The following is an 18,416-nucleotide window of genomic DNA, read 5'->3' on the forward strand; positions in this document are numbered from 1 at the left end:
CTGCCTCATTTTGTAAATCCTCTAATAGACATTCAGTAAGTGATGCTGAATAAAATGTTAGGCTGGGATTTCTTCAGCATTTCTCATGGATATTTGTTACTAAGGAGAGAGATGGTAAGACTAAAGTTCTAGGAGCATTGGAAAAGATGAAGAAAGTAATAAAATTTCATTGTGAGCAGATGTTCCTGACACAGTGCTTGTCTCTATGGTATTTAACAAAAGGATGCTACCACCCCTTCCACTTGTGCCAGTCTGCCACCATTTGTGTGTTGTTTTTGGCTTCCTGGTTTTGGCTTCCATGGGAGTTTGGCATCTCTCTTGATTTTGTCTCTCTGTGCAGGTTGTGCCTTTGCTCAGTTCATGACTCAAGAAGCAGCTCAGAAATGCCTTGCAGCTGCTTCTCCAGAGACCGAGGTAAGGAAGACATTTCCTTTATCCTGTAACTTAGGCAATAGTGGCTCCTAGGGGCAACATCTGATGTTTACACAAAACTTTATTATTATTAAAATTGTCAATAATGTAATAATAGTGAAGTTAACATTTATTGAGCACTTACTGTGCGAGAGGCACTCTCATTGTGCACATGCATTACCTTATGTAATCCTTACATCGGCCATATAGGGCTGTATAAGGTTAGTACAATTATTATCCCTATTTTATGGGTGAGAACAGGTAGAAAGGTGTACCTGATATTTATTGATCACTGTCTGTATGTCAGCCTCTATTCTAGGCTGATGACATAAAAGACTGGAACAAGATGGGATTAGGCCATCTGTCAAGTGTAGTAAGTGTTTGAGGGAAAAAGTGTATGGGTGATGGAGAATTTTTCTGTGTATTCCATAACCAAGTATAAATTGTTTTGAGTAGTTATCTTGTATTGCCATTACCTGTTAAATTTCCTTGAGTAGAGTTGACACTACTATTTCATTAGCTTTCTTTAGATTTCTAAAAATTTGCTTGTTTACAGATCATTTTCCTCAATTTTGCCTACTTTGGGCCTAATCATCTCCCATAAAATAAGTTACTGCTGACCACCCTAAATACGCACATGACCTTTTGCACAGCTATAGTAAATACTGTTAGCTGGGCCAAAATATCTTGGCGTTGGGTTCCATAGCTTAATTGGAGTCTGCTGTTTCCCTGTCCTTGGTGTTCCTTGTCAGGTGCTTAGTTCCCTGTCAGGTGTTCTGTGTTTAAGAGAGAGGGTTGCAATGTGTTACAGGGTGGCGGGCTGAAACTGGACGGCCGGCAGCTCAGGGTTGACTTGGCAGTGACCCGTGATGAGGCTGCAAAGCTGCGGACAAAGAAGGTGAAGAAGCCGACTGGAACCCGGAACCTCTACCTGGCCCGAGAAGGCTGTGAGTAGTGGAAGGGAGACGTAAACCAGGCCTCTTGAGTTAGCTGGCCCTGTGCTGTGACAGTGACCCAGCAATATTATGTGTGGGGGCATGTTTCACATTAAAACCCCAAATGTCCTCTTCAGCAGTGTTATATTACTATTATTATTTTAATGTTTTTTGGGTTTGTTTGTTTTTTATTGACTTTAGAGGGAGAGGAAGGGATAGAGAGGGGGAGAGAGAGAAACATAGACGTGAGAGAGATGTGTTGATGGGTTTCCTCTGTACACACCCCTACTGGGGACTGAACCCACATCCTAGGTATGTGCCTAGGTATGTGCCCTGACTGGGAATTGAATCGAGACACTGAGCCACACTGACCAGGGCAGCAGTGTTATATTATTATTCCACTTTAGCAGATGTGGCTTTCTGTTAGGAAACCTTCACCCAATTTGTTGATGAACTAATCTCATTGTCTGTTCTGCCTTCTCGCCTTTAGACCTTTTCATCAGAGAATTGGCAGGGCAAAGGGGGGAAACTCAAATTACTTTTGTTTCTTGTCATCATTTCTAATAAGTTTTCTGAAGGAGTGGAAATTATGACTAAAATTACTCTTTTGGATTTAAAATGTGTAGAGTACCTTTCTCTTAATGCTGGAAAGATAATCAGAAATTAGCTTTAACTAAAAAAAAAATCTAGAGAGAATCCCTCCTTCTAGGTCATACAGTGTTTGTCAGCCCACCTGCTGCACAGCTGTATAGCCTGGACTGGTAATATTAGCTCATTAGCCTTCAGTACTAGGCCTCTGTATGGTGATCTGGCTGTTTCCTGGGCTGGCTTATTTCTCCACTTAATAATGGCCCCCAAGTGCATGAGGAACAGTGAAATTCCAACGGCAGGTTATAGGTGGAGCAGTTTTGCAACCCAAATGCCTAAAATGTACTTATTTTCAGAACTTTCTCTAGGCCTTTCCATCTGATGTTGGGCATGCAGATGAAGCTTCTTTGAGGGGAGAGAAGGAGAAGAGGAACAAAATTGCAAAATGTTCAGTGTTAGTCCTTGAGAGTAGCTCTGAGCTGAGAACTTAGCCCTGTAGCCTATTTCTGGCCCTACCCAAATGCCTCTATGTCCTGGCCAGCATAGTCCTCTGGGCCCTGTACAAAGAGCTTGCATCATTCAAATAACATTCCTCTTGTTGCTCAGTGAAAATTCCCTTGCTGATGTCTTGGCCTTTTTCCCTCTTTTTGCAGTGATTCGTGCTGGGACGAAGGCTGCAGAGGGTGTGAGCGCTGCTGATATGGCCAAAAGAGAACGGGTGAGTAGGTTAGGTTCCCAGCCTTCAGGTTCTGCATGACTTATTATAAATCAATAAGTAATAATTATTGAATGGTAGAGGTGTTCATCAAAGAGCCAAGTATCAGTGACAGGCCATACTTACACTGTTGTTAGAAAAGAAGCACACAGGTGAAACAGCAAGTAACCCAACATTATACATAACATTAGTTCAGCATTATATGCCATTATAAGAACTGGATCTTACTCTTTATTTTCCTAACACTCAGCAGTAAATGTTTGCTGAATAGCATGCTTGGAGATCATGCAGTAGTCACTTAGAGGCCAGGGCTATGTATAACTAGGTGTCAGTATAGATGCAGGATAGCATAAGGAAGGAGGCTCAGAGTAGGCTGGAATTAGTGAGGACGAAGGTGGATGTGGGTCTTGGGATAGTTAAGATGCCCATTTTGGGAAGGAGGAGGATGTCTCCAAATTATAAAATAATTTTTGGAAAGCTCTGTATTATGGGAGTTTCCACTGCTAACTGATGCCGTTAAATTCCTCTGCTGCTTGGTAGTGTTAGTTCCCAGTAAGTTTTACTTTTGCCCATATAGCTTACTTTCAAAAAGCTAATCCAACTTAGAATTAGCTGTGGAACCTGAAAGTGCAGAAGATGATGGACCGAGATGAGAATATAATGACAGCAAGAGGCAGTGTGATTTTCCTGTGTACAGCTTCCTGTCTAGACTAGTGTTCTCAACCTTTTTTGATAGTGAGCATCCAGAACTGATGGTATTTGGGGGGCATTGTGTACCCTTTTCTGATCACATTGCAATAGTGACACATTTAATTTTCTCTTAGAACAAATTTTCCTAGCAAAAAGCTCACTAGATTATATGCATTACAATTTACAGCAGGCACAGCTTTTCCTGGAAGGAAAATCAGACTGTTGAACTTAGGCCTCTTCAAATATCCCTTTACTGTTCACTTCCAGAGTATCCGTTTATTTTGTGATTTGTTAGTACCTTTGCCAAACAAGGAGCAGCAGGAATGAGAAGACTTGATGAAAGAAAAACTATAATTTAAACCTTTTTCTACTAATTTAGTTTTAAAAACATCAGGAGAAGAATGTCATCTTTTATTTAGAGACAGCCTGCCCTGGGATCAGTGTTTTGTGCAGCATAGTAGAGGCTGGTGCTCTAGAAGCAGAATTCATTTCTGTGGTCATGGACATTTCTTTGCCTCAAGGTGGCAGAGTAGAAACGAGACAGCTTCTCTCAAGTATTCTTTAAATAAATCCCATTTTGTTTTGGAAGGATTAGATAGTTTGAGTTGGTAAGTAGACCAGGACTGAGCATAAATGTTAACTACAGTATTATTATTTACTCTGGGCCAAGTTTTGAAGTCAGGATTTTATGTATATCTCGTTTTGGTCTCACATCACTGCTGAGAAACTGGTATTATTTCCATCTATAGTTCCACTTTGTAGGTGAAAAAAGTGGCAGCTTAAAAAATTTTATGTGCCCAGCTGGTGTGGCTCAGTAGTTGAGTGTTGACCTATGTACCAGGGGGTCACTGTTTGATTCCTGATCAAGGCATAGGCCGAGGTTTGGGGCTCCATCCCCAGTAGGGGGCATGCACGAGGCAGCCGATCAATGACTCTCTCATCGATGTTTCTAGCTCTCCCTCTCCCTTCCTCTTTCTCTGAAATCAATAAAAACATTAAAAAGACGTTTCATGCAACTTCTTCAGTTAGGGCTGGATTTCTGATTCAGTCTGACTCTACCTGTGACTGAACCACATGCCCACCATCTTGCCTCCTGAACCTTTCTTTTCCTGTGCTGGGCATCGTAAGGCTACAGGGTGGGTGATTTCCCTCCTTTTCTCTATAGGTGTAGTTACTGGATGGGGTCATGGTTCTTTTGTTTTGGAGAACTATGAGCCTGCATTTAAAAAAAATATATATATCTTTATTGATTTCAGAGAGAGGAAAGGAGAGGGGGAGAGAGAGAAACATCAATGATGAGAGAGTCATTGATTGGCTGCCTCCTGCACCCCCTGACTGGGGATCGAGCCCACAACCCAGGCATGTGCCCTGACCAGGAATCGAACCCGATTGCCTGGATCCTAGGTCGATGCTCAACCGCTGAGCCATGCCCAGCCGGGCTGAGCCTGCATTTTGAAAGGGTGGATTGGATTGTTAACATTTTGTTGTTCTTTCAGTTTGAGCTACTGAAGCATCAGAAACTGAAGGACCAGAATATCTTTGTCTCCCGCACCAGGCTCTGCCTGCACAATCTCCCCAAGGCCGTGGATGATAAACAGCTCAGAAAGCTGCTGCTGAATGCCACTAGAGGGGAGAAGGGGGTGCACATCAAGGAGGTGAGAGTTGCCCTACCCCTCAGAACTTTGGTACTCGTCCTGGATCAGATCAAACATTTATTTTCAGGCTTTAGTGCTAACAGATTGACAGATTTTCTTCTGGACACATTGTCAGCAGACAGGGCTCCCTTTGTCAGTTTTCATGCCTTTTTTATTCTAATAATGCCTTTCATATCTGATCAGATTGCAGTAGAATGTGAGAATGTCTCTTCCCTAGTGAAGTACTTTAGCAAGCATTTATTGAATGCCTGCTGTGTGCTCAGCATTATACCAGGTGCTGTAATGTTAATTTTCTTGCAGAGAAAATAATCTGTGTGCTTTTTATTACCATTTAGGTGCTTAGCCTATGGTTAAGAGTCCTCAGTGCCCTGTGGTGAGCACAGGGAGCTGCACAGGTCTTTGACAGCTGTGTTAGACAAACACTGGATTCACACCAAGACTTGGTTAGATACTGTGAGAACAGAAACCTTTTTTTTCCCCCCATGGTGCCCTTTGCATTTCTATGTCAGAGCGCCTGCTGTTACACTGTCCTGTAATTAATTGTCTGTCAGTCATTTCTCCAACCAGACTGAGCTCTTTGAGGGCAGGTGTCATCTCACTGTTCTTAATGCTTGGCATAGCACCTGGAGCATAGTATTCTGTCAATCAGAATTTACTGAAAGAGTAACACAGCCAGTATTATGAATTAGCTTTACTCTGTTTCATCACCATAACTTTTCGTACTCCCCGAAAGACTCACCAAAATGTATGGTATTGGTATTTGGGGAATTACGTGAGAGAGTGTGAACATATCAGCACATATCTGACACCACTCTTGGTAAAATTGTTCAAAGTGTTACTGGTATAGGAGTCAGTTGTATAATTCCTCATATCAACATCCACAACACTTAATAAGTGTCTGTGCATTTAAAACCTGTCTTCATTTAGAGAAATTAAGGTTTTATAATTGCATTGTATCGAATTTTCTCTTTAACTCTTTCATATGTGTAAGTATAGTGTCTCAGAAAGATAGTAAGTTTCTTGAGGAACTTGATTTTATGCTTTTCTTGATTTCCCTATAGTAGATGGCACAGTTCTAGGCACAGAGTAGATACTGGATGTATACCAAATGCAGTATCCAAGTGTTCCTAATGCCTAGACCTCTCCAAAATGAGAACTACAGCTTCTAGGAATAACAGCATGTGAACAATCAGTTTTCCCAAGATTCCTTACTGTACTTCAGTGCCCCAGGATGCCTGTTACATTCAGCGTAAGGATTTAGGGAAAAGTCACGTCAGAGAGGATCTGAGTGCCAAGCAAAGACAGTGGAGTTTCTTCCTGTATTTCTGAGACCCTTTTTTGGGCAGGCTCTTCCCCATGCCTGAAATGTCTTTCTTATCTAAAGCCATCAGGCCTTCTTCCTTCCTTTCTTCAGTAATTTCCTTTCTGAGTGGTTTCTACAGCGATAAGATCTAGGGACTACACTTGATCCTCAGTGATAACTTAGTATACAAATTCAGGTACCATGGACCTCTGAACTTGTATGTATTGTCATTAGTTAGCTATTATAATTTTTCCTTGGAAAGTTTATATTATATGCATGCTATTTGTAGGTTGGTGTTGATGTCTATAAACTCTTAGAAAGCATGAAAGTATTTGTTTTGTGCTCTCAGTAGGTGTATTCTAATAAGACAGACATTCACAAATGTCATTTCAGTACAACTCTTGGATCTATATGAAGGGTCTGTCCCAATAATTGAATCTGTTAAGGCTTCTCATCCTGTAATTACCGATTCTTTTTCTTGTTCTACTCATAGTGTAAGGTGATGAGAGACCTCAAAGGAGTTCATGGGAAAATTAAGGGTCAGTCCCTGGGCTACGCCTTTGCAGAGTTCCAGGAGCATGAGCATGCCCTGACAGCCCTACGCCACATCAACAACAACCCAGAAATCTTTGGGCCTCAAAAGGTGAGCCTCATCCTGTGGGGAGAGCTGTTCCCCTGAGGACCATTTGCAGAAAACCATTCCTCTCCTTCGTGTCCAGTTCCCTCTCAGTCATTTGAGTGATGGGAAGGAGTAGCAAGTCGATGGAGGCAATGAGCAGTGATTCAGGTAATAAGATGATTGGCAGGAACTCTAAATTGTATAGACTACTTGCACAACTGGCCCCTTACCTTGAAGTAGAGTAAGTGAGCAGCCACCTCTGACTTGCAAGCCACCTCTGACTTGGCAGTGGTGGGGGACAGTTCAGTTCGTTGCACTCAGAGATTAGGAAATCTAATGAATGACATTCTGTCTCCTTCTGACACAGAGACCAATAGTGGAGTTCTCTTTAGAAGATCGAAGGAAGCTTAAAATAAAGGAACTAAGGATCCAGCGCAGCCAGGTACAGAACCGAAATGTTTTTTCTGTTTTTTTAAATTGTTGTTCGTAACACATAATGTATAACTCACTGTTTTTAAGTGTACAGTTCAGCCAAGAGAATTATTAAAGGCCATATTTAAACTTCTGTTCAGTTTGTGCTTCTCCCCCCTTGAAACAGGTCTCTACCTCAATAGGTTCTTTGTTACCTTTTACTCTTAGTTCCCTAGAACTCTCCAGACTACCTTCTCCTCTGCTTGCCTGTCGTGATAGCCCCGCAGAAGGGAAAGGAAGGAGAGAAGAGAAACAGACTGATGTTATTCACAGTCAGCAGTTCTTGTACAGTGCTTGGTGATGGTCCATGTCAAAATTAATGGCCAAGATTAAAGTTTTGCATTACCTGTAGATTTCAGCTGTCTCTTTCATAATTCTTTTTTCTTCTTAGATGGCTCCAGGAATGTGATGCCTGATAGTTTTAGTACTGTTTTTAATCTAGTGCAGTACAGAAGAAAGAACAGGGACTTTGGGAACTGGAATACTTATGTTCAAACTCAGCCTCTGCTGCTTTCTGAGTTACTTGGCAGGTTATTACCTCTCTCAGCTTCATTTCCTAGTTTGTAAAATGGAATTAATAGTATCCGTCTCACATGGTTGATGGGGATTAAATGAGTTAATACATGTAAGTTGTCTCGCATGTCAGCACACACTCAATACTCATTCTCTTACCCATTTCCTCCAGGGCATATAGGACCAGACTATTCTTGATACCAAAGCTCTTACAGTTGACATAGCTGTTATCCCTTAGCTTGCATGTATGCCAAACATTTGCGGTCTTTATGGCGCATAGTGTGAGCATGACCAATAGAGGAGCAAGTTCAGTGGTTAATACAGTGCCCTGTGTTGGAAAACTTGGGATCTGGCCCTTGTCCAAGGCAACTTTTTTATCCTAGGTTTATTTACTGCCTGACGCCATTGCTTCAGGAGGTGATCCTGAAGCTACTGACTTGAAAAAAAAATTCAGATGGGTTTATTTGTTGTCAGCACTTGTGTACATACTGCTCTTTCTGCGTAAAAGTGCCCCTGCCCTCTGACTCAGTTTCTGTATTCATATCAAATATACTTCCTCAAGTAGCATTTTCCCACCTCTTTCAAAAGAGATAAGGCTTCGTTATTTGTACCCTCATGAGCTTCCTTAAACTCCGTTAGTTTTTTGCTTTGCTCTATTTGTGCCTGTCTCATGTCTCCACTAGGCTGTGGGTCCTGAGAGGCAGACACTATTCTTTCCACCTGCACCCGTACCACTTAGAGACAGAGACTGGCATGTAACAGGCACATAATGATCTTTGTGGATCAATGTTTCTGTCCCGGTTTTTAAGGGGAAAAGGACAACATTAATTTCATGTGAATCTTCTTCTTCTTTTTCCACTTCAGTGCAGCATGAACATGTGCCATCCTTTATTCCTTCCTTCTCACAGCATCTTTTTTTGGTCTTCATTGATTCCTTCTCTAATTTTCTTTTTTTATGTAGAGTTGAGTTTCTGACTTAGGTCATTTTCCTTTTCTGAGGAAATTCATTTAGCATTTTTCACAAGGCTTGTCTACTGGTGACAGATTTCTTTAGATTTTGTTTATCTGAGATTTTTTTTCGTCCTTACCCGAGAGAGGAAGGGGGAGAGAGAGAAACATTGATGTGAGAGAGAAACATCAGTTGGTTGCCTCATGTGCTTCCTGACCGGGAATTGAACTTGCAGCTTAGGTATGTGCCCTACCTGGAAATCGGACCCAGTCTTTTCGGTGTATGCGATGATGTTCCAACCCACTGAGCCACCGGCCAGGGCTGCCTGAGGAAATCTGTATTTCTCTTTCACTTTTGAGGGATGATTACACTGGATGCAGAATTCTAGGTTGGTGATCCCCCCCAAGTTTAAATATTTCATTCTATTCTCTTCTTGTTTACGTGGTTTCTGAAGAGAAATCCAATGTAATATTATCTTTGTTTCTCTGTAGGTAAGGGATCCCCCTGCCCCCCCCCCCCTGCCCTTGGCTTCTTTCAGGAGTTTATCTTTGATTTTCTGCAGTTTGATATGATATGCCTAGGTGTAGATTTTTGGTATTTATCTTGTTCGTTATTTGTTGAGCTCCCTGGATCTGTGGTTTAGTGTCTGTCATTAATTTTGGAAATTCTTGGCCTTTATTACTTCAAATATTTCTTCTGTTCCTTTCTTTCTTCTGGTATTTCCATTATACATTTGTTACACCTTTAGTAATTCTCCCATGCTACTAGCCTCCCCCCCCCCCCACTGGCTTTTAAGTCTTTTGCATGCATGTACTTTTCTCTCTGTTTCTGCATATAGAAAGGAAAATTTTTATTTTGTGCCCCCACCCAGTAACCATTTGTTACTATATTAGGGCCTGTGAACCACTTGTATTCACTTTCCTGAAGTCTCTTTTAGTGGGAAGAATTCCTCTTTCTTCACCAACCTCACATAAAGCTGCTTTTGTGCTGAGTATTTCCAACACATAAACCTCATCCAGAAACCAAATGATGGTCTCTTGTTTTATGCAGCAAAAAATGAAATCCAAGTCCACAACTGGTGGGCCCCAGCAAGAGCAACTGAAAGAAAAGACCAGCAACAGAAAGCAGCTTGGAAAAGACCAACACAAAGCAGCTCAAAACCACACACAGGAGCAAAAGGGGAAGGCGGGCACTATCTCATGGACAGGATTCCAGACCAAGGCCGAAGTGGAGCAGGTGGAGTTACCTGATGGAAAGAAGAGAAGAAAGGTCCTGGCGCTACCCTCACACCGAGGCCCAAAAATTAGGTGAGATGCAGGACGATGGCATAGAACAGTGGATGGCTTTGAGAAGGTTTGTTTTTGCTTCGCTCTTTTCCTCTTTGTGGCTTTTGTTTGGATGACAGGGATGCTCAGTGCTGTGCCAGTCCCAAAGCACAAGCAGAGGTGTTATTCCTGGACCACATGGAAGCCAGAACAGAACTGGTAGAGGGGGCCACTGAGGAGCCTTCCAGGGCAGACTTTCATGCCATTTTCCCCCTTTTCTGAAGAGCTTCCTCCTGTCCTGATGGTTGTCTCAGCTGAGGCCCACCTACTGGAGGCTCCCCTGCAATTTGTGTTTGGGGCAACAGACTAGTGCTATGAACAAAAGTTGATGTTTAAAAAAATATTTGTTAAATGAAGGTTTTTTTTGAGATTCTCTTGAAGTTTTAAACCAAAACAAATGTACAAATGGCGAGCCTTAGGGCATTCTGGTGCAGTATCCCTATTTAGAATGACTTATCATGGTTTTAGAAAAAGCCAGTGTAAGAAAAGGCATTTTACTTTCCCTGCTGAGAGAACCTCGGGGTGCCAATTAGAGGAAGAACTTGGGGGTGACACTTCACCATATTGTTTCAGGTTGCGGGACAAAGGCAAAGTGAAGTCTCTCCCTCCCAAAAAGCCAAAGCCCCAGATAAGCCAGTGGAAGCAAGAGAAGCAGAAATTATCTCCCAAGCAGGTGAGTCTGTAGGGCACGAGGCTTTGGCATGACAGGTTCTGCTGGGGTTGGCAGTCGCTTTTGTGCCTTGATTTGTTGAGGGGGAAAAAAGGGCTTTTAGATTGCAGCTATATGCAGGACTGTAGCTTTTTAGAGGACATTAAGGTACACAGTCTAAAAGTGGGGAGAATAGAAAAATAAACCCCCACATATCAATTACTGTGCTTCAACAATTATCCTGTTTTACATATCCCCCATACACTCTCCCTGCCCCCAGCACATTAAAGCAAACTCTACTTCACTTGTAAATGTGCCTCATGTAGAAGTGTATATTCCTCAGGAAAATACCTCAGAATGCATCTCCAACTGACCAGGCCTTAAACACACAACAGACACACACACACACACACACACACACACACACACCCCATTAGCACATCTAATGAAATTAATAAGAAGGCCTTAATGTTATCTAATACACAGCCCATATTAAAATGTCCTCAATAACCTCAAAAATATTTGTTTATAGTTGGTTAGTATGAATCAGGATTCAAAGTCCATGTATTACATTTGGTTTTTATATCTCTTAAATTTTCCCCCCTATAATATCCAGTCTTCTTCATCAGCCCCCTTTTTGCCATGCTGTTAATTTGTTGGAGAAACCAGGTCATTTGCCTTTTAGAATGTATTACATTTTGAGTTTAGCTGCTTTGCTGCCTTGTGGTGTCATTTAACTTGTTTCTATAACACCCCTTATTGCCTATACACTGGTAGCTAGATCTAGAGGCTTGATTAGATTCAAGTTCAATTTTCTTGGTGAAAGTATTTCATAGTTAATGCTGTGTGCCTTTTGTTTCATCATATCATAAGGCATCTAATACCCCATTTTTGGTGATGCTCAAATTCATCAGTAGGCTTAGGGATTGTCTATCTTATCCCTCCACTTGTAAAGTCCTCCATTAACTTCTCACCTAATGGTTTTAGCACCATGGAGGATTGCTGTCTGGATCCATTATTTCAGTATGGGTTGCAGAATGGTGATTTTCTAATTTTATCAGCCTTTTTGCATTTTTTAAGTAGAATTCTAGGAAAAAAGAATCTTTTCAACTCTTTGGTTATCATGAAATACCATTTGTATGAGAAAGGCAGGATAAACGTTTGATTCCCCCCCCCCCTTTATCAGTTTCTAGAATAATGAGTTGGTGTCCTATCAACCTCCAATAGTGACCAGTAAGATTTCATAGTATTATGAATTCCTGAGTTTTTATATACTTGATTTGTTTCCATCAAATGCAGTCATTATACTATTAGGCCAGCAGAAACCCCTCAGGTTGACTCGAGTCCTTGTGAGATGACCCCGTCTTTGTTATTGTCCTTGCTTTCTAGTACAGCCAGTTCACCTTACATATTCCCTGGTTCTGGCATTAGCTGTTTTTCCAAGGAGCCGTAGTTCCTTTCAGGAGAAAATAGTAGTCCTAAGGTCCTAAGTTCTTGAACATTTGAGGTCAAGCTTTCTCCTTCCCTACTCCCTTTTAAGGGTACAAGAAACATTAATTTCCTATCATCCTCAAAAAATCCGTGTGTCTTGAGAAGTCTTGGACCTATATATACTATCTTATAAAACTCTGTCTCTGAGACCCCACAAGCAGTGTTCTTGGTGAGGGAAAGGGCAAGTGAAAACATCTACACTCTGGGCTGACTCATCTGTGAGGAGATTCAAGTAAGCACTGGGGAGTGGCCTCAGACAACTGAACAGTGTTTTAGGGGCCCTTTTCTTATGCATTCCCGGTCTGATTTCTTACCAGTGGGTGATTCTTTGAGGGTTGTTCTCTCCAAGGCACACTCTGTGGAAGTCCCCTTCTTGTGGTGGACAAGATCTCTGTACCTACTTATTTTCTTTCTTGGGGGGCCTTTAGGTAAGGTGATACTAACTGCTTGAAATTGACTATCTTTTGTTTCCTTACCTTTCATTTGTAGGTACCTAAGAAAAAAGCTAAGGGAAATAAGGCAGAAATTCGCTTTAACCAGCTGGTCGAACAATATAAGCAGAAATTATTGGGACCTTCTAAAGGAGCGCCTCTTGCAAAGAGGAGCAAGTGGTTCGACAGTTGATGCCAGCAGACTGGAGACTGGATAAGAAGCTGGATTGTGCGCTGCTTGGTAAAGCTCCCAGGCTCCTTCCCAGCCCCAATGTCATTTACTGAGGGAAAGAAACCCCTGATTGCACTGCCACTTTGTTGGGGGGCTCCCTGGGCTGTGCACATCTGGACTCTGTGTGGTTAACCATGAAATCTCAGAAAAACATTGTGATGCTTCTTGCCCATTGTCTAGATTATCATGTGAAGTTGTGTCTGTAATTATTATCCATTTTAACTGTTTCTCAAATGGAAACAATTGTAAAATGCATTCTTGAGTGCTAAATTTTTTAAGATGTATATTTTAAGTGTCTTCTCTAAATAAGATATTTTGTGGCTTTTTGAATAACAGACTCTTATTTCTAATATATGTGAATCCTTTGTTATTTATGAACATTTTTGACATCCCTAACTAATTCAGTTATAGAGTCCTACATACTGCAGGAATTGATTAAAAAAGGGCAGAGAAAAATGATTTCCAACCTATTCTCTGAGGGTGGGAGAAACTTGGAAAGTAATTAAGGGGGATGGGGTCTGGCAGAGAACAACATGTGATAATTATTTGCTAAATGAATGGGTTATTGTTGGTAGTTGACAAGAGATCAGTTTGCAGTGGTCCACAGACACTAGCCTGACTGGTGATAACCTGCATTTTCTATCACCGAACACCTCCACCTGAGGACTTAGAGAAGTAAAGGATGGCAGACAGAGCAGTGAGCTTGAGATCTAGGACCTTCCTTTACCTAATGGATGGCCTTGAAGCAGACACATACTCTGTGAATTTTAGTTTCTTCTATGGAATGAGTTTAACTGAAGTTTTGTGTGATACTTCCCAGCTCTAAACTCTTTTTCTAATTCATTGTTATGCATATTCATATTCTTTCTCATTTTTTTATATATGTTTTTATTGATTTCAGAGAGAGAGATAGAAACACCAATGATGAGTCATTGATCAGCTGCTTCCTGCACGCCCCTTACTGGGCATCGAGCCCACAGCCCGGGCATGTGCCCTGACAGGGAATCGAACTGCAATCTCCTGAGCCACACCGGCCGGACTATTCTTTCTCTTTTTAATCTCAGAGAAGGTAGAGATGACTTTCATTACTTTTCAGAATTTACAGTGTCACAAAAGCTGGGAGGGATGGTGAATATCAAAAGGATCATAATAGCCTGAAGGGATGGACTGAATCTGATAGGATGAAAATCACAGGAAACAAACATAAATTCCCTCATTTGGGTCCAAAAATCCTACTGAACAAGTTCTGGTGGGAGAATTTGAGGCAATTGATTTTTTGCATTGTGGAGAAACTGTGTGGCTGCCACAATGTACTAGGACCATTAGGCTGTCCTAGTGGAAATGGGATGCCTTGAGTGGGTTGCTAGTTCTCTGGGCTGGCCAGGCCACACTTGTGAGACAAATGTAGTGATGAAGTTGGTCCAGGAAATCAAAATGTCAGGTGGAAGGTAAATTGATCGTGAGTTGGTTGTTAAAGTTGGTTGTGGTAAATGAGGACTTGTTATACTGTTCTCTCTGCTCCTGTGAACATTTAAAGTTTTCTGTAATAAGTTAAAAGTCAGATGAGTAGCTGGCACTGACCGCTTGAGAAGAGAATTCCTGTGGTGTAATAGCTGTTGGTCGAGCCCAGAAGGGTCTAAGGAGCAGATGAGTAAAAGTCACAAGTAATCAGATTTGGGTTCAGTATAAGGGAGAACTTTAATGCAGGCATGAGTCCCATCTCTGGAACGGTCTAAGTGTTGATGTAGTAAGTCTGTAATGTCCAGGGGATTGGGCTAAAGGAGGTGGTAAAGATCAACCAGCTCTTTATTGTTTGGCTCCAAGATGACCTGAAGATATGTTTCATGTCTCACCCTAGACCCTGAGGCCCCTTTCAAGAGAAAACCTGGTCATTCTCTGTGTAGTATCCTTCATATAGTTGGTCCTCATTAAGTCTGTGCCATGGTTGGGATGGCTTAGCTCCAGTGGTTTCTCATCTCACTTTTTAAAAAATTGAGGTGTAATTGACATACATTATTACACCCCACGACTTCTTTTATAATTGGAAGTTTTGTACCTTTGACTCACTTCACAAATTTCATACCCCCCCATCTGTTCTATATTGTATTTGTCTTTCTCTGACTTATTTGACTTAGCAAGGTCCATCCATGTTGTCACAAATAGCAATATTTCATTCTTCTTTATGGATGAATATTATATATACACACATTTGTTCTCATCTCACTGTGAATGAAATTTCAATTTTTTCCCAAAGCATGCAGTGTCCTAGGTTCATTAGCCCCTGTCACCTCTCCTACCTCATCTTTATCCACTCTTTTCCTTTCACTTGTTTTTGGCCACACCGGCCTTCCTTCAGTTCATGTGACTCTTTACCACCTCAGAGCCTTTGTGTTTGTTTTCTTGGCCTGGAGGGCTTTTCACTCAGATCTTTTGCTTATTGCTCAAATTTTCTCCGGGCTGTCACCGCCTATTGAAGCTCTTCCCTGACTAAAGTAGAGCTTTTCTTCCCCTCCCCTCTGTCCTGCAGGCACTGAATTCTGTTACCCTGTTTATTAGTATTTTTCTAGCACTCATCTCTACCTGAATATTTGTTTCCCTAGTTTGAACGTATTGTGAGAGGAACTTGATCTCTCTTGTTCAGTCATAGAGGCCCAGCACCTAGAATTGAGCTTGGCACACAGAAGGTATTCAGTGAGTATTTTTTGAATGAAAAAAATAAGGGGGCAAAGGAAGAAACAGTACTTATTAGACCAGAGAAAGAATTAAATATAGCCCAAAGTTCTTGATTCCCTAGTGCCAGCCTGATGCTATAATAAATGATGCTTTCTTCAGAACTATTGCTGACCCAGGGACACAGCTATTTCATTGCACTGTCTTGGGAAACTAATGAATGCTCCAAAATGTCCTTAATTGGTTTAAAGACAAATAAAGCAGAGAGAACTGAAGGACAGGGACTTTATCTCCAGTTACCCTGAGACAGTATGACTTGGGGAGTTTGAAACATTCTTGCAATAACTTGGCAATACATCTTTCCGAAGTCTGTACACTGTTGAGGGAGTAAGATACTTTGTTAAGGAAATACATGGAATATTCACAACCTGCCTGTCAGTAGATCTGTTTTCCCTTGGCCAACTCTGCTCACCAGATGCTTTTTTCCCTAGTATACAGATATGTATAAATTAACATTCAAAAATATATCTTAACATTTAGGATAGATGAAAATTAGCGTTCCTTCAGATAGCTTTGCCAGATTTTCTTAGATCTAAATATTTCTTTTGTCAGCTTTAGCAACCCAGGGTGTTCAAAACATTCAACTACTTGGAAAGTTACTGCACAGTTCTTTTTTTTTTTTTTTTTTTTAAATATATCTTTATTGATTTCAGAGAGAGGAAAGGAGAGGGATAGAGAGATAGAAACATCAATGATGAGAGAGTCATTGATCGGCTGTAGCCCACAACCCGGGCATGTGCCCTGATCGGGAATCGAACCCGGATCGCCTGGATCCTAGGTCGACGCTCAACCGCTGAGCCACGCCCGGCCGGGCACTGCACAGTTCTTTTTAAAAAATGATAGGACAGCCCTGGCCTGGCCAGGTGGCTCATTTGGTTCAGTTGGTTGGAGCATCGTTCCACATACCAAAAGGTTTGGGGTTCAATTTTAGACAGGGCACGTAACCTAGCTTGTGAATTTGATCCCCGGTTGGGGCATGTACAGGAGGCAACTGATTGATGTTTCTCTCTCACTTTGATGTTTCTCTGTCTTTCTCCTTTCCTCTCTCTCTAAAATCAATAAAACATTTCAGGTGAGGATTAAAAAAAAAAAGATAGGACAAATTACCCATTTTCTCAACGACCAGGTTCCTTGTTGGTGTCCTCCTTTGGCACACCTTACTGTGTGTTACCTGGGCAGCTCCATTTACCCTTGCCTGGGGAGCATTAGTGCAATGAGAGTTGTGCTTGCTTACTTATTTTAGAGCCTGATGTTTCGTAAAATGGGAGTTTTCTGAATTAAACATGAAGGTGGAGGTACAGACTGCTTGGTTAAAAAACACCAATAACAAACATTTTTGTTAACATCCAAGACTGAAGGCCATCAGTCAAAACTCTCAAGTTTCAGTAGTATTTTCCTGTTTGGTTACACTGTAGCCTGGCTCAGACGTATTTTCTTTAAATAAAGAACCTTAAGGTTGTGTGCTGGCTGTTCCTTTGCAGGTGTTTTGTTTTGGGGGGTTGTTTTTTGGCTATTTGGTAGTTTTTGTTTTTTTTTAAACATATCTTTATTGATTTCAGGGAGAGGAAAGGAGGGGGAGAGAGAGAGAAACATCAATGATGAGAGAGTCATTGATCAGCTGCCTAGCCCGCAACCCGGTCATGTGCCCTGACCGGGAATCGAACCCTGATCGCCTGGATCCCAGGTCGATGCTCAACCGCTGAGCCACACCCGGCCGGGCTGGTAGTTTTGAAGAACTGCTCCCGTCTTTGATCCAGGATGTACAGTCCTTTCCTCTAGAGTTAGCCTGCAGCAAGGATTAGTCTTCCACTGTCCTCAGAGATCTGCAGCTTCCTGTGTTACAGACCTAGGGCATGTGAATTCAATCTTTGAAATACTTCCAAACGTCCTTTGGTATGTTTTTGCCTTGAAAAGAGGTTTTCCAAATAAAAATTCAGGGCCAGAACCTCAAGGCTCCAGCAGCCCCCTTCTCACCATGTATTTGGCCTTCAGTCATCTGAGGAAGCAGGGGTCAAGCAGTCACATGAGTCCTGACTGTCCAGCTGACCCAAAGAGCCAGGTCTCTGCTTAGCACCCCTGCAACTCACTTTTTGTGAAGTGATTGACAGGCACCGGCCAATTTTGTCATGTAAGTAGCAACTCTGCCCATGCAGCTTGGCAGGTTCCTGAACATCTCCATAGAGTGCTCATGGCAGTAGCCACATCCTTAGACTGTGAGGATGCCCAAGATAAGTTTGTGTTTCTGTTTGTGTCAGGTGATGCTCAACTCCTGCTTCCTCCCACTCAGCCCTAACTGACACTTTAAGGGCCAGGGTTAGGTTGCTTTTTCTCTCTCAGGCCAAGCAGAGACTTCCTGTTGCCCAAAGTTGACCAACTGAGAAGCTACCCACCTGCGTCGCTTTGTTTTGCTGCTTTCGCTCCTGCTCGCTTTCCAGAGTTAATTGCAGAATTATTCAGTGGCCTAGCCCCGGGTCGGTTATAGGTGCATCTGCAATTACTTTGGCTTCTGATCCTGAACTGGTGCTTGGCTGCAGGCAAGCCCCTGTGATTGTGGAGGAATATACTGGGAAGAATGTGAAAGACACAAGACTGAGCCTGGTAACCAATTCTGAAAAGAAAACTGCAGCGTCACCAATACCTTTTGGACCACCTCCAAATGGAGCATCTTGATAGATGGCGAATCCAGTTTTCTTGGACTGGTCCATGCTG

General features: G+C 42.0%; 1 protein-coding gene across 1 annotated transcript in view; it reads left to right on the forward strand.

The window, feature by feature from the left end:
• Positions 1 to 13,329, forward strand: part of RBM28 (RNA binding motif protein 28) — a 28,060-nt gene extending 14,731 nt beyond the window's left edge. The window contains exons 11-19 of the mRNA XM_081147359.1: positions 341 to 414; positions 1,223 to 1,358; positions 2,588 to 2,652; positions 4,836 to 4,994; positions 6,791 to 6,940; positions 7,284 to 7,358; positions 9,900 to 10,156; positions 10,748 to 10,847; positions 12,804 to 13,329. Coding sequence (XP_081003485.1) covers positions 341 to 414; positions 1,223 to 1,358; positions 2,588 to 2,652; positions 4,836 to 4,994; positions 6,791 to 6,940; positions 7,284 to 7,358; positions 9,900 to 10,156; positions 10,748 to 10,847; positions 12,804 to 12,938 — 1,151 coding nt within the window. The 3' untranslated portion in view covers positions 12,939 to 13,329. The remainder of the gene's footprint in view (positions 1 to 340; positions 415 to 1,222; positions 1,359 to 2,587; positions 2,653 to 4,835; positions 4,995 to 6,790; positions 6,941 to 7,283; positions 7,359 to 9,899; positions 10,157 to 10,747; positions 10,848 to 12,803) is intronic.
• Positions 13,330 to 18,416: the final 5,087 nt, after the last annotated feature.

The sequence above is a fragment of the Miniopterus schreibersii genome, assembly GCF_964146895.1.
Source record: "Miniopterus schreibersii genome assembly, chromosome: 9".
Taxonomy (NCBI): domain Eukaryota; kingdom Metazoa; phylum Chordata; class Mammalia; order Chiroptera; family Miniopteridae; genus Miniopterus; species Miniopterus schreibersii.